The sequence below is a fragment of the Anas acuta genome, chromosome Z, assembly GCF_963932015.1.
Source record: "Anas acuta chromosome Z, bAnaAcu1.1, whole genome shotgun sequence".
NCBI lineage: Eukaryota > Metazoa > Chordata > Aves > Anseriformes > Anatidae > Anas > Anas acuta.
This window is the reverse complement of record NC_089017.1, coordinates 71,919,978-71,937,143: the sequence shown is the minus strand read 5'-3', so window position 1 is coordinate 71,937,143 and position 17,166 is coordinate 71,919,978. Positions and strand designations below refer to the sequence as shown.

Below are 17,166 nucleotides of genomic sequence, written 5' to 3'. Positions count from 1 at the left end.
TCACCTACACTGTGTATCCCAGCCTATGATTTCCTGTACTTTAGGAAATTGACTTTTCCTACTTGCTGTCAGCAATGTTTTTCTTTTTAAAATATGCTTCTTCTTCCACATGTATTTACAACCTGATCACAGTTGAACTTATCATGCACACACACACACACACAGATATATAAAACACCCTGATGTAGGAACACACAAAGCTATGGAAAGGGTGGGGAAATAATTCACAACTCAGAATTTTGATGCAGAATTGAAATAAGGGCTGTGTTTGTGAATATGCTCATGTAACCCAAATAACATCTTCATGGTTAAGGAAATATTAAAACCCTTAAGAAGAAATTTGAACATACACTTCTATGTAAGTATATATATGTATGCATATTTATGTAATGGAAGAACCCTTTCACTTCAAGGGACTTTCAGCATACAAAAGAGAAGTGTATGCAAATGCACTGAAAAAGCTGCCTTATTAAAAGCCAAGGTCATCCTCTAAAACTTCGTGCAGAATTACTTTTTCAGTTTCCAATGAGCCCTGCACGAGTTGGCTACGTAGCGTCAAGAGTGAGTCGTGTTCATCATTACCACATGTGTCTGCGATATTTTGCCATGCTCTGCTGCACTGCAGCCAGCAAGAGTCCCTGCATGCTGCTCCTCCTGCCTGCTGTCAGGAGCTGGTGCCATCCTACAGCATCTCCAAGAAAAGCTCTTTCGAAGCTGTGCCAGTATTAAGGCTCCGGCTGCCTTCTGAGCAACAGAAATGCAGCCAGACTTTAGCCAGCAGATAATTTCACTTGCCACCAAAGCCGAGGAGGCTTGCATGAGCTACAAGAAGTCCCAAGAAAATGAAAGGGATTGTGTGGTAGGTTTTGTTTGGTCGTTTGGTTGTTTTTTGTTTGCTTTCTCTGTGGCAGTTACCCATTTTGAATGTGCATTGTTTGGAGAAGCAAAGACTGCTTTTCTTGAAGGCTCCCTTTTGTAGCTGAATGTGCAATCAGAAACAGAAGCCAAGAAACAAAGAGGAGAAGATAACTCTGAAAGCCCAAGTGCTCAGCTCTGATTTAGCCTCTCACCTTTATGCTCTTATGCATCAGCGTAATTACAGACATATGCACCAAGTATCTCTTTCAAACCAAAGTTCAAATCATGTTGTCGTCATAGGATCATCATCTCGTCCTTAGAAATAAATTACTGATTATAGTAGATGCTATCAGGGTTCATACAACCTGATTGCAGTAGTAATTCTGGAAATGCTCGGAATTAACACGTTAGTATTTTTTTTTTCTTGTTTAATTTAGAAATTATTTGCATCCTTTCTAACCCAAATGATTCTATCATTCTATGATTCTAAGCAAAACCATTGTTGTGCACAAAACACCCCATTGATATTAAGAAAACCAACACTTTTTGTAGTGTTTTTTTTCCCTTTTTTTTCAGCCTTCCCTGTTGTTCTTGCTCAAGATGGACTATGGACTATTTACCACAGGGAATCACAAAGTATTTCTAAATCAGGGTAACTCTTAAGTGCCTTTTTCAATCCCCATTTTGGTAAGGGGCTTCTAAAGTCAAAGTATGCATAGAAGCTTCATCTATCGCATGTCTTTGCAGTTCAAAGGCATTGAAATATCAAAGTTAAAACTCAAGTTTTGTGGGGATGACCTATATTTTTTTCAGGGTGGGATCTCTGGCCTGTGATACAAGCAGGTCAGAATCACTGAGCTGGTAATTGCGTGTGAACTCAGGATCTCCCGTGCTTATGGATGCGTGCAGTGCACAGAGCTATGGTTTTCATCGAAACTGGTGGGGATAACCACATTCATACTCATAAAGCAGTGTGTGTTGTGTAGGGGCATAAGGTTAACATGAGGATGGTCCTTAACCCCAGATGAAATGCAAGGCAGTGCTTACTCTGAATGAAATACAGCCACCCAGTTTCATTAAACCTTTAAATCTGGTCAGTTCAACGCATGGCATTAGGTAAAAATGAGACAGTTACATCCACTGTGTGTATAACCTTAGGAGTGTCTTTTTCTCCTCAGCTTGGCAAGTCCTTTTTGAGAAGAAGTGGTGAGAATCTACCAGTACGGAAAAATATTTAATATTCCTGTAAAAATGACAAAGAAACACCTTTATATTAATGCCCATGTTTCTTTAAATTACTTTTTTTGTGTGTGTGAAAAATTAATATTTTTGTTATTGAGTGCCATAGCACATTTGAAAATTATGTCCTTCTACAGAGTCATCTGGCATAAGCACAATAATGTGTTGCAAGTCACTATGCAAATTACTGCTGATTTGCTTTGTAGTAATTGAGGTATATTTTCTGCTGCCTTCAGAGCAAATAGTTAGGAAGCCGTCCACTCTGTGGAACAGAAATGCATGAGTGAGAAACATCTACTTATGGTCAGTAGAGAAACACTGTAAACTGCATAAGAGTAATTTTTTACTTGAATTCTTGATAGGAAACTATGCTTAACAGGCAGTGTATTTCACGGATAAGCCAAAGATCTTTTATTTCTGTCTGCCAGCCAATATAATACCTTGCTTTCTAGTAGATGTTAATTTATATTGACATGTTTTTATCTAGACTTTTTACTGGTAGATGCAATTGGCAGGTGTTCAGGTTTATTTCTGATTTACACCTCTAAAATTATTTTTTAACCATCCAAGTATGAAAATGGATGTGTCACAACATCTTCCACATGCCTGAAGCTGACTGAAAATTTCCCTTTCTTCCAAGGCTTCCAGAAGAGTGTAGATTTTTTTGACAGTAAGAAGTGGGCTCTAATAAATTAGACTTGTACCTACCTGACAGAGCAAAGGCTGCAGGAGTCATTTAAAAGATTAATCTTTGGGATGGGAACACTGAGAACACAAGGAAAAACAAAAATGAAAACAAAATCTGATGGATGTACAGGTAAAACACATTGCTCAGAGCTGAAAATACTTTCTTTTTAGATTTCTTAATGCAAAGATTTCACAGACTTCTTTCTGTGCATGTTTGTGCTCAAAACTTCCTAAGTTAAGATTTCAACTTCATTAATAATTAATTGATCATCTCCTATCTTTCTGCTGTTTTTTAGTAGACCAGACCTTACCCTCTGTGGTTTGTCTGTAGCTCTTTGTTAGCTGTATCAGATGTCAGTAGGGGTTGCCTGTTTGTATGTGCAAATGTAGAATATTGCAAATATTTGGCTTCAGATATTCTTCAGAATCCCAAAGGTTTTCTTTGGGTTTGAACCTTGTTTATATAAAATAGTTATGTCTTTGGAAGAACTAGGTTGGCTTTTCTAGCCAGAGCTATATATTTCCCTTTTACTGTCTTTGGCTCAGAAAAAAAAATATATAACTAAATAATAATAACGATAATAGAAAAAAAAAAGTATTTTTCTTATTTTTTCAAAAATATTAGTTACAATTAGGTGTAGCCAAAGTACTGTCAGGAAATTTTGTCACTTAATTTGTCTTCATATATTGAAAAATGAGTCATGTTTTTACTAACCTACTTAGTGTGAACATAGCATAACACTCACTGACATCAAAATCCTTTGTATGTTAGGCATAGGAAGCAGTAAGCATGAGGTTAGCTACCTATATTGGAAATGGTGGTAGCATAATTTAATACTTTGAAATAATTTACAAAATTACATTCCAGTGGTATCTCACAGACACCAAGAGTATTTATAGCAGCCACTAACAATCATTAAGTTCCTTCTATTCATTTCAGAGGGGTTTAGAGAGGCTTTACTTATAGGAGCCTATTCTAGGTTTAAGTTACAAAAAAATGTACATGTGGTTTGTTTGTTTTCTTCAGTGTAGGCACTGCAGAGCATGATGAAGAACCATTTGCAGGAGAGTGAGAGAATGGTACAAAAGACAAAGCAGCCTTAGAAAATGTGTGGGTAACCTGCCAGAAGGTCCACTGGGCAGTATGACTCTTAAACGGCTGAGGCCTTGGTTGCTGCCTGACCACAGGTGGCCTCAGGAGGTGGCAAAAGAAGAGCCCATGGTGCAGAATCCTTTTCATAACCCTGGAAGTGTCTTGTCCAGTGTTACCTGTGGCAAGTCCTCAGAGTGAAAGTTGTTTCACACCTCATTCAGCTAGAGCCTACACTTCTTAGCCTTATCAAAAACATCAAAAATCCTGTTATAAGGTTGTGTGGCAGCCTGAGATGGATGGATATATTTCTGAGAAAATTTTTTGCATTACATTTTCTTACGTTCTCATATTGACTAGATGAAAAAAAAAAATAAAAAAAAGGAGGGGGGGGGAGCTGAACTGTTCTGAAGTTCATTTGATTGAAATTCCTCATTGAAAATGTGTGTGATATTGCCCTACTGATCAGTTATTGTGCAACTTTCATCAGGAAGGGCGTCTTAGCTCTAGAATGACATAGACGGTAAAAATGAAAGTTATTGAATTGTCACTTTTGTCTGGAATGTGGAAGTCCATTCTTACAACCTTACTTTTTCTTACCCTGATCAGAAACTGAACTAGGCCAGTTGGGCCTAGTGGCCAAGATACGTATCAACTACTTCAAAAGCACAATTTCTTGTCTCATATCTCTCTGGATGTTTTGTTTTTGTTTTTTCCTTCTGTTTCTCTCAGTAAAAAGTGATTTGTTTATTGTTTAAACCTAGCGGACACAGGACAATAATTTGCCACATAACTCTAGGCTTGGTCAACAATTTTAGCAATGTGTTAATCCCTTGAATCAGTTGTGCCTGGTGCTTTCCAGATGCTCTGCGGTAGGTGCAGAGAGCTGATAAGCATTACAGGGTGCTCTGAAAGCCAAGAACATACATCTGTGTCAGATCAAAGAAAGAACTGAGTCCCAGGGTTGGATACATCCTGCCAGTAACCCATTCTTATTTTGACCAGAGGTCTGTTTATGAAGCTCTAATAGGGGCTTCAGGATGTCCTTTCGACTAATAACAGATAATCTTTCTTATGTCCTGGAGAATGAAGATTAATAGGCCTCTTAATTGTATTCAAGCAACTACATCACATGATTATTGCCTTAGAAGTGCCAAGTCATTTAGTCTAAAATGAAGAAGAAACTTGATTTCTTCTGTTAATCTGCAAAAATTCTTTTCTAACTAAAAATGAAAAAACAGACAAACAAACAAAAATTACCAGAAGACATTCTTACATTGCAGTGCACTGATTTTCTTTATTTCTGCAGGTTATTAATAGTGTATCACTGGGAACAAAAGCCTGTCCTATCACTTGCGAGGAGGGGGACAGGGGGCTCACTGTTGTTTTCAAAGCCTGGTAGCACAATTTTGACATTTTTAGTTTATTGCTACAGCAGCATAGCTGTATGAAACCAGTTATGCATAATAATCCTGGCTGACAGATGGGCAAAGTCATTCTTAAAAAGAATGGCTGAATGATGCTGTCTTGGCTTCATTTCCTATAAAACTAAGAGTCGTACACTCAGAGATTTTAAATACAAGGAGGAACTTTCAGTCTCAAACCCACTTATCTTCTAGACAGATTCAACTTTGCTTACAGGCAGATTTTTGTTAGTACTTCAACAGTTCACTAGTTATATTAATTATTAGTCACTTTGCAGTATCTTGTGTGCAAGCTTATCTTTAGTTTACTTGTTGATCTATAGTCTGCATACTCATAGATTATTGGGACACTTTTATGTACTGCAGAATATATTTGCAACATTATTAATCAGCTGAGAAAAAAACAACCAGGTGAATAATGAACTTCCGTATTACCAACATTATTTTTCATTTTAAAAATAAAATGGGCTGCTCATGCGTAGGTGAGTCCATTTATGATCTCAACATTTTACAAAGATATTTATCAGTCCTGCAATAAAAGGTGTTGCATCATTTTCTCTACTGAAAACTGAGCATAAGTTGCAGTAATTCAATTCTAAGGAAGGATTTTCTTTTTCCAGTCATTGCATCACAAGCCTTTGATTTCAGTTTAAAACCCGTAATGCACTGACAAATGCCTCAAGACAAATGAAATCTGAAATAACTAGATTTCTACTGATTGCAGTTGAAAAGCTTATGCTGTTTCAAAGTGCTGCTATAAAATGTTAACTTCCTCATCCTTCACATTTCAGGTTATCAGGTGTCATTCTGAAGCTTATTGTTAAATAGACCACATTTCCTCAAGTTTTCTCCTGTCTGCATTTCCCATGGATCTGCTGCTGTTTTACCAGCACCTGTTTTGCCGTTTTACTTTAGCACCTGAGATGCCCTGCAGTGGTCTTTTGTAGAAAATTAGGGAACCCACAGCTTGGACAGAGCCCACAGGACAAGCATGCAGGAAATCTTACAGATAAATTTACTCGTCAATTTGAGATATCTTTTAGTAAAATAAGGAAAGGGAGCAGAGTTCCTTGTTATTCTCGGAATCCAAAGAGAGCAGAACGTGCCCACCTGGCTTCTCGGGATGATTGGTTCCTTGTTCATAGGAGGAAAGACAAACAGAAAGAGAAACAACTGATATTTTTCTTAATTCATTTTTTTTCTTTGGTAGTTGTTCTTTCCTGTGTTGTATTTTCATTTCCAGTCATACTCAAAAACATCTGACCATAAGTTATCAGCATCATTATAACTAGTAGAGCAATAACTACATTAAATTATATCTTCCAGAAATGTACTCCTGAAGGGCACTTCTTATTGTCATCCAGTTTTATACACTTCTTTTGCCTTTAAAGACATGTATCATTACGTGAAGAACTGAATGCAAATGTAAATTTCTACACATTTACATATCTATTTCTAGCCAGAACTAGGTGCTGGAATCAGTGAATTGTACTGCACAGTTGGGGCTTGCAGCAGTGTTCAGTAAGTAGTTCATCATGAACTACTGATGATCATATTCATACTTTTTTTTTTTTCCTCTTTTTTCTTTTAAATGACTAAGTGCTGTTTTGTCATTGGCTGTATTGCAAGAACTCCAATTGATTCATCTAGCACAGAATGATATTACAAATTTTTTTTTATCAACTCTTCATGTGTCCTGTAATGCAACCCAAAATCTTCGTCTAGCTCTACCAGATGTCTAAGCCTGCTTAATTGCTTGTAATTTAAAGGACAATTTTCAAATCTCTTGTCATCCTCACAAGGACTGGTAAGCTTTGATTATTACAAAGCAGATAGGAAGGCTACTGCTGTTTAATGAATGGATTCTTGACCATCAGTGACCAATACAACAAACTGTGATCCCTTCTAAAATCCACTAATCACATTTTGAGTAATATTACTGTTGTACACAGGTATGAAACATTCAATGTTATGAGAAAAGTCTATAGATTTAATCATCACTGATGTTATAACTTTGATGCTAAATTCTCTTTTACTTCAGGCTACATTCAGGCCTAGATATGCTGGGTTATTGACACTTCCTATTAGGATATGAATGCCCACTGATAAGTTGTGGGAGTTACCAACACTCACAGAAATCATTCCAGTTTGCAGGATCAGTATGAAAACAGTATTATCCTATGTGTGCTGCAGGCAGGAATTACCGGAGGGCCTATGTGACCTCAGAACATTAACTGTGTTAGTTTCCCATAGGAAATAGGTAGAAGCTCCCCTTGCTGCTCTGGAAAATCCAGATCCTAAGGCTAAAGTTTTATTTCATTTTATTACATTTAGGCATTTAAGATATCATTAAAATGAGATTGGTCATGGTTTACTGAAGTGTGGTTATAAAATGTTGTTCTGTCAGAAGTAGATCCTGTTCTTAAACTGACTGTGCGGTGGATCATATAGATTATTTATCTTAATGTTTTTCTTAAAACACTTTAAAAATATAGTAATTCAGGTATTCTGTTTCCTTTTTTTTCCCCATAATACATATATAATATATGATTATATATATTATATATATATTATATTTAATACATATATAATAATGATTACCAAGTACGTAAGTACATTAATGAAGTATCCACACAATCTGTACAATGTCAGAAATAGCTGCTACTTGAGGAGTTTCTCACAGAAGTTGAGTGAATTGTGAGCTCCTGTGTGTATGTTTTATGCATTCAGATTTCAGAATAACAGTGTGGAATCTATTTTCTGATAGTCCATGAAGATTTCAAGCAACAAGCCTCATACCCTAGTGTCTAGCTTTTAAATTGTACTGAGGAGAGCTGAAGGCATATAGTATTCTTTCTAATTCTGTTTCTTATATGCAGTTGCTGCAGTCATAAAGCAATTCAGAGGAAATTTGTTCTTTAAGAAGAGGCAAATCTGAGTAAATAATAATAGTTGTATTTATTATCTTAACCTACAGGACTAGAGCTGTTAAAAATATAGTGGCATAATGTTAAAATAATGTTGGAGTCTAAGCTTAAATTGAGAAAGAAGCAAGCAAAACAAACACCACATTTCTAGGAAGAAAAAGAATTGCATTCTTTAATCTTTTTTTCATCTGACAACAACCCATTTCCACCTAGGTACATGACTAGAATTTTAATTTTAAACATATACAAAGTAAAATGACCCCAATTAAATGTAAATACATTTGTAGTTAATTTCATTTTGAAAGTATAAAATTCCTTTTTAGATGTATATTAAAGCAAATGCACTGAAACGCCTATTCCTATTCCAAATTATTATGGCTTCTTCTAGAGCACTTCCTTTTGTCTCATAACTTGTCTCAGGTTAAATTAATAAATACTTACCTTCTTAGTGCGTATCTAAATGTTTATACTGACAACACTCTGCTAGTTCTGAATCTGCAGTGGTAATCCTAATGATAAACCAAGGATGTGTAGTTGCCTTTTTTTTTTTTTTTTCCTTCAAAGTCTTTAGGTGCAATTAGTCATGATGGATTGTAGTTTGGGGTAGGTTGTTTTTTGTTTTTTTGTTTTTTTGTTTTTTTTTTCCCCTCTCATCTGAACCTTTGGAGAACAGCCTGAAATTCTAAGCTTCATGGTTTACAAGCAAGATGTGCTGCTGAAATTTTGTTAGTAGCATATAGATGTCACCCATCTGCAGCAGGTACTGTAACACCATCAATTTTCCTATTATCTCCAGTGACTGGGCATGGAGGCAAATGTTGAATATCTTAAGTCCAGTGCAATACAATAAGGAGAGCTGCAATTCTGACTTCTCGGTGTAGACACTACAAGCCTTTCACTCTCTTGTAGGCTTTGGTGCATATAGCAATAATCTGTGTATGCCAGTTTCTCCCATTAAAAAACAAAACAAAGAAAGTGGGAATCAAGGTCTTAGATGAAGAGTATAGAACCTGCACAGGAGAGCTGGAGGGCGTTAGACTGTCTCAGTGAGATTCAGGTGCTAACCACGCGTGTCTAATATTAGCTTAAGCATCCTAAAATATATGAGACCTCCTCACAGGGCAAGCATTTATGACAGACTGCTCTGCATCATGGTGACATAGATGCCATGCAGGCCTTCTTTTTCAGTCTTTTACAGGCAGGTGGTGGTAACACCTTGCCAGTGTTTCCCTTATGTTCAGATGACCCAGATTTCTTCCTTCTCATTCCTAGTACTTCTGCTCCAAAGGACTCTTATTTGATGAGTAGGAAACCCAGAACTTCATCTGAGTTATCTGGCAATAGCTGATAAAAAAACAATCCACAAAACCACAAAGGTAACTGGGCACATGGCTAGCTATACTGGGAGCAGAAACATAATATCTTTATAAGGAGCAGACTAAAATGAGCTATTTAAATAATCAATTAAAAAAGACAGATTAAATAACCAATACCTTAACTCTCAGCACTCCTGAGATCTTCTATTTCATCTCTCTCCTTTGCATCTGAGAATTGAAGCTGAGATTATAAATGCTGAGGTGATTAGATGCAAAGCTGAAGGTCAGCTGAGAGCCACCTCACCATTATCTTCATTGCTTTATAGGATCCAGTGCCCCCTGGATTCTGAGGGTTCTTCTCCTCTAACATTGCAATGTAGATAAGGGAGCAAGTTATTTTTTTTTTTAAGATTGTCTCCACTTCCCATACTTTAGTTTACATGATGGAGTATCTTCAGAGAGCATCACAGATCATGACGTAGATTTTTTTTTCAGGTGAAATTAAGCCAAGAAACATGCTCCAGAAGTTTGCCTGAATCAGCTGGAAGTTAAATCACTGTAGCACTCACTGTGTAGGCATCCTGGTGTAAATATCCGTTGCTTTGCACATCTTCACGCATTGCACACTGCTGCTTGTCCATATAAACATAGGCTACCTGTGCCTTCTGGTTTCGCAGTCTAAAATAAGAAGCATGTAAAAGAGGGAAAACGTGCGTTGGAAGTGAGGAGGGAATATTCAGAGAGGTGTAGCAGCTATTTTGTAGTGCATTGACTCCACATGCACCAAGTTTCTTGATGTAATGGATAACCAAGCCATTGCCACAAGGAGCAGCTTGAGTCCAGAATCATTATAGATGTGTTCAAGTTCAGTGCATGCTGTACTGCTTGCCAATCCAAACTGGCTCTTGGGCAGCTGTTCCAAACATCTAAAAGTGTTATATCCTTATGTTCCTGCTCCTGGGAGGAAGGAGTATTGTCAGGTTGCAAGTATCTGCATCTAGTTGCAATTCTCTGAGAGTCTAGCTGCAAAGGTATTTATATGAAAATTCAGCACACCTGCACAGACAAGTAGGGAAAGTCAAGGTTTTTTTAACTCTGGACCACTCACAGCAGGGACAGAGCACCTGTACGACTTTTTCCCTGATGAAGCAGACCTACTTACAGTATAAATAGAAGTACTAGTCACTATGTCTAGCTGTACACTGCCACACAGTTCATGCTGCACATCCATTTCATTAAGAAAGTTTCATGTTCATGTGAGTTTTTCTAGGCGCTTTTCTTAAATTCTCTAAATCAAACTAAATCATCTTTAACATCTGAAGCAAGGTGGGAAATAGATATTTACAAAGGAAGCAGCTACAGCCCAAGAGAGTTCTTCCAGACACAAGATGTTAAACTGCTTTTTGATCAGCTGCTTGTAGGAATGTACATTAAACTGTAAACCATGGTTCTTCGTGTAACCAGCTAATGATCCTATCAGTCGCAGACTAATTGCCTCCACCTCGCTCTAAATTCTGCCGCACTAAAAAAGCCAAAGTCACATTCTGATCAGGTTAATCACATTCAGCTTTGAAGAGCACACAGTGGTTGTGTGTTAATTCAACTTCTTTCCCTGGCAATTTGTTTGATTGCCTGTTAGTTGCAATCTGCACTAACTGAATAAATGTGTGCTGCATCCTGATAGGAAGTTCTGACGTTCTGTTATTTTGGTGCAGATGTTTGCCCTAGAAATTGGGGTAAATTCTTCTCACCTTTCTGCTCCAAAGTACTTTCAATAGGAAGGATGAAAAGAAAGGGTGTTATAACCCTTTCCAGGATGTAATAAAGCAACACAGTAAAAACAGCTTTTTGTTTGTTTTTGTTTTAATGATGGGTTAAAAGTAGTCTTTATTACGCAAAGGTTTCTTATTGGCTTATGGAGAAACAAGTAAATAAGATACTAAAGTAAGAGAAAAAGACTTGGGTGCATTCTTGTTTTCTTTTTCTTCATCTTCAACAATTTCTATTGTCTGTACTGTCAAGATACAGAACAGTCCCTGTCTATTAATGCCTTCTATTTTTCTTTCTCTCTATTTTGTATAAAACACACACACACGTAAACATGCACACACAGAGACATATTCTACATAGTACTATTTAATAAGTCTTTCAGGGGAAAAAATAATAATAATAAGAAGAAAAAAATGCTAAATTATTTTCCAGTTTCCCACATCGTTTTTCTGAACAAGAGTATAAAGCCAATAAATATGTACTGTAAGCACAAAACAATTGTTACTAGGACTTTTTTATTAAATCTGGATCTGGATGATAATAAAGATTTATTGTGATTTTACCTCTGAAATCCCGTGAATATGAGTAAGACTTTTTTCTTGTTCTGAATTTCAGTGAGAAGAGAAATACTCTGAATGTCATGGCCATGTTAAAATAAATATTTGCGAAATCCTTTTACATATCTCTTGACATTTTAAAAATAAACAACTGGTTTTATGGATGCATTTTTTCATGTTAGCAGAAGATGTACTAACTTTTAGTATAGGAAACATCCTCTGCTTAAAAAAAGTTACCATTGGAAAACGTTAATGTCAAAATTATTTATAAACAGCATCTAAATTTGACTCTGAAATTTAGTGCAAATGCTGCCTGAAAGTGTGGTCAAATTAATGATTCTCTACCAGATCAGCCTTTCTGAAAAACAGACTACTCATTCCAGCTCCAAAGAATGTTTGGAATTAAGGTCTGGAGACCCAGTGTTTATTAATTCATAAAAGAATTAACTGATTAGCGGTATTTATCTCCCGGAGGCCCACTTTGGCCATTGAAGCTAGCCTCCTCCACTCTTTATGGAAGGAAACAGTCCATGAGAGCATCCACAGGAGGCTGCTGCTCTGAGTGATCCTTGGTTCAGACCCTCCTTCCCTCCACTGAAGAAAGAGAAAACAAAAATAGTTTCTCCTCCCAATGGAAGGAATCCTCCTAGGGTTCTGGGTTTCTCCTCCGAGCAACTTTGCTGCTGTTGGATGGCAATAAATACCTTTGTTTTGGTAGAACCAAGACTCTTGGACCATCTCTGGGCAATGCCATTTTCCATTTACTGTCATGTTTTCTCAGCTTCTAATTTATTCCTTTTCTGGAAAGGATTTCATACTCATTATTTGCTACTTGTCTTCAAGTGTTGGGGCAAATGTCTCCAGTATTCCTTGTCTGATTGCTCTGAACAGTCATTTTTCATCTTCATTTCTTAAAAATGCATCCTTATACTTCTCCGCATTTTCATCTTTACTGGGTCCAAACTGTAGTACACACAGTGTAAAAGAATTGGCATGACTTCTTACGCGTGTTTATTTTTTCTTCTTTTCTCATTATTAATATCTTGTGTTTTCACAGCTGTTCTTCTCCTTTTCCCTACATCTTAATTGTAAATTTGGCCTGTTCAGAGGGCTTCAGTTTCCCAAAACTTCAAGACTAGGTCTTCAGAATTTGATCTGCCAAAGATCCTCAATTCTTTCACCTTCTCTTTCAAACTTTTTTTGGTATAAAAACATATCCCACATCTTCGCTTGGAATTCAGCAATTCTGTCATTTTACTGTAATTTTGTTACTATTAGTCTGTCTAGCCTGATTTAACAGACAATATTGAAAATGCTGACTGCTTCACAGCTATTTATTGTCTGAAATAAATCTATCTCTGTTCTGTTTTCTGGGTTTTATTTTTTAATTTTTATTACTAGCTTAACGCTTTGCAGGAGGATGCGGAATGAAATGTGAAGTTTTACCTTCACATTTCCAGAAAATGTCAGTTCTGATAGGGAACTCCTCCATTCTTCTTCTAAAAATATGTTATTAAGTCAATTTATTTCTATTATTCCATTCTGTTCCTTGATCACTTTAAGCCAAGGCATCTGGCCCAGATTTGTTATATTCAGTGTAGAGATCTGGTGCAAAAAAACTCATCACAAATGTACAGACCCGTGTGAGAGATACTTGAAAGCCCAGATTTTTTTAGGCTTTAAGATTTTATTTGAATTTGAATTTTATTTGTGCTATGATTATTAAATAAAAAGCTCCAAAATGTCAGTGTTAAAAGCTAGAGCTTTAGGGGTAGAAAAAGGCATACAAGTCTTAAAGAGAGTTCAGTAGGAAATATACGATAGCAAATTTTTAAAAGACTTAAAAAAGCACAGTCTCTGTCATTGCAAAGGAAATAGAAAGGAATTGGGGAATCATCCTTTAGCATGTTGTGTTCTGATTAATACGAGCAAAAGGGAACACATTTTGGCCATGAATGTGTTGCAGTGGAGACTGTGCTTTTGTTAGGAATGTGTGTAGCACCTACCACAATCAAAAACAGTACAAGATTGTCCTGTTTGTGCCGTGATGTGGTAAAAACTACGAATAACAAACGGGATACAGAAGTGAATTTCTCTGTTGTCTAACACTAACCTGGAGAACAGAGAAGAAAAGATGTCTTAAATTGTGCCAACATCTCACCTAAAAGATCAATGCACTGTTTTGATTTTTTTTTGTGGTGTGATTTTGTGTGTGAAACTGTTCTAATTATGTTCTCCTGTGTCTTGTTTTGTTTAGGTCGACCTTCTTGTCCCTACAAAGGTCACTGGCATAATTACTCAAGGAGCTAAAGATTTTGGTCATGTCCAGTTTGTGGGATCGTACAAGCTTGCTTACAGTAATGATGGGGAGCACTGGATAATATACCAGGATGAAAAACAAAAGAAGGATAAGGTAAAGCAAAGAGAAAAATGATATTGTGGTTGCATATAAGGAGTAGTAATGCCTGTAGTAATTTCAGTGCTGGAAGCCTGTAGATTATTGCACAATAATCTTTATGGGGTTGCTATGCATAGGGTCCCACAGATAAAAGTCAAGGTGAATAAAAAAGGGTCGTATAACACAGTGACATTCACAGTGCAGTAATGTCATACCCATCAGTGCAATGCACCTGATTTAATGCTGTTAAATATGGGGCATAAAACTTTACAGTTCTCAATTTATTGAAATTATTTCTTCCTTAAACTCTAGAGGAGAAGGTATATAAATAGCAGTTTATTTGTATATTTGAAAACAGTGTCTCAGTGCATATTCTTGTAAGTGTGCACTATTTTCTATAATTTTCTGTGAAGCACATCTTTAATGCACCTCATTACCTAGCCATTTTCTCTCTCTCCTTTTTTTTTTTTTTTTTTTTTTAAGGAAATTATTCACTCTAGGGCTACAAATACCCAATGGAAAGATTATTTTTATTACACTATTAAAAGAATACAAAACATAAAAACTTTCATAACTTCCTTTGCAAACATTTAATGGGAGGTGTAAAGAAAGTATAGGTTTCCTGATTGATTTAGTTAGAAGCAATTAACTTTTCTCTTGTTATTTAGGATATTATTCATTATACATTTCCTTTAAACTGTATAACACTTTTATACTGTGAAAACCTGAACCCATATGCATTGCTTAAGGGATACATTAAGAAAGCTGGCAAAATGTGAATTATTTATTAAATATCTTAGTGGGATTATGTCTAATTGAATCAAAATGTACATTAATAAAAATACCAGATGGTTGATATGTCTGACATATATGTCTCATACCTGGTGGTTTTAGCATCTATATTATCGGAGTAATAAATATTTCCACTTGTACTTATTTTTCTTAGAATAAAAGAAAGAGTATTTTTATATAGGTTAATTCAATATTTATTTATTTATTTATTAGGTAATGAGAAGGCTTTTGATATGCCTTGATCTATGTTGCATGAATACAAGCAGATCTGCTGATGAGGGGTTAGACAGCAGCATCTCTTAATTTTCACTGATTTTATCTGATTGATCGAATGTATAGTCATTTATTAGTGGAAGCTATCCTACATTACTGGGTTAAATATGTACATATGTACATAACTTCATGTGTGCATAGAAATGTTATGTTTGTAAGAGGATTATTATCAAAAGATGACACTGTCATCTGACACAAGCAGCCAAGTGGCAGCTCACTGTGGTTCTATCCTTCAACGAGAATTTTCCCCAACAAGTTCTAAAGGTTTTTTAAACTGGAAAAAAAATCAGCTATTTTAGCCATCCAACAGAGTAGGTCCTGACACCTATGATTATGGATGTGTCTGGTATAATTGGTTGTCAGATAAAAATTGGAAAGAAACAACTCACCTTTTGTAAACGTACCATAAATTCATTCAACATAAATGACAGATAGGCACTTCAGTACTTTGTACACATCCCATTTTAAATCCCTGGCATTTAAAAGCAGAAGTGAAAGATCCACTCTGAAAGAAATGTCTTCTCCAAGCCAAACTTCTGTTATTGAACTGTTGTGTTCATTTTACTGAAAAAGGAAACCTGTGTTCCAGTCTCCAGTGAGAAACACAGTAACAGTCACAAGCAAATCTAAAAAAAAATGCAGTCTCACTGTTCCAGTCCACACTTGTTTATAACATTTTCCAAAGTAATTAAATTCTTTCTGCTTTCATCATCAGGTAGATTGTTAATTGCTATATGCACAGTCCGCTATGAACAATGAAAACCTCTTAATCATTGTCTTATTAAAACATCTCCCATCCCATATTAATTAACATCCCTAAGAATAAAATAAATGCATCTTATTATGATTCTTTAACAAATCAAGAGCGATTAAAGGCAAAATGTGATTGAATACACCTAACTCAAAATCAGAAATTATATCTTCTGAATTTTAGTTTGTACAAAGTAAACAAGATCACTGGTTAAGGGTTTAGTCTTCGGTCTTTTGATACACAAACATTAAACAAAAGTATTTTCACTATTTCCATTTTTTTTTTCAGATGACAAAAGCCATCCAGAGTCTTTCAGAACATTCCAAAAATGCTAGTTGTCAGTGAGCTTGGCATAACTTCATAGGAGGGAGGTTGTTGAGTCTCCTTCTCTGGAGATATTCAAGGTGGGACTGAAAAAGACCTGGAGAGATCACAAGGACATGTACCTCTTGACCTCTCTCACCAATCTCCTCTGAGGTCTTCTAAATAGAAAATGGGATTTAGCAAACCCCAGGTCCTTTACCCTAGGGCAAGTAGTTCTTCCTTGTTTGAACTAAGGTTTAAACTTGCTGGCTTAAAAAGTCAAAACTCTTTATTAAGTCAAGACTTAATTCATTTACTTGTTCTTCACCTGACCAAAGTACAATGCTCATATCATAAACCATTCTTCACCTGAGTATTGTTCAATATGTTCTTAGAAATAGCCAGTGATGAAAATTTTACAGTATCAGCAGTCAAGCCCAGTGCTTAAATATCATTAAAGGTGGAAAGGTTGCATCCTGTAATGCTCTGTCAAAGCACCTCTCTGTCCTCAGAGGACACAAGGAACAGATTTTATCTTCCTTTTTTAACACAGTTTGCTTTGATTGAAGTATGTTAACATCTTTCTTCTCAGCTTCTTCATGGGAACAAATAATCTTCATTCTTTCAGTCTTCCTTTATATGGTATGCTTTCTCAGCTTCAAATTATTCTTTTGGATTCTGCTTGGACAACCTCTTTTTGAACCTGGTTTCCCAAACTTGTTGGAGTGTTTCAAACGAGATCTGATTAATATTGCGCCAAAATACTATGTCATCTGTTTTA

General features: G+C 36.1%; 1 protein-coding gene across 2 annotated transcripts in view; it reads left to right on the top strand.

Moving 5' to 3' along the window:
- The window catches only part of EDIL3 (EGF like repeats and discoidin domains 3), a 267,842-nt gene that overhangs the window by 238,468 nt on the left and 12,208 nt on the right, over window positions 1-17,166 (top strand). For both annotated transcript variants that reach the window (XM_068666882.1, XM_068666881.1), the window contains one exon: window positions 14,126-14,281. In XM_068666882.1, coding sequence (XP_068522983.1) covers window positions 14,126-14,281 — 156 coding nt within the window. The remainder of the gene's footprint in view (window positions 1-14,125; window positions 14,282-17,166) is intronic.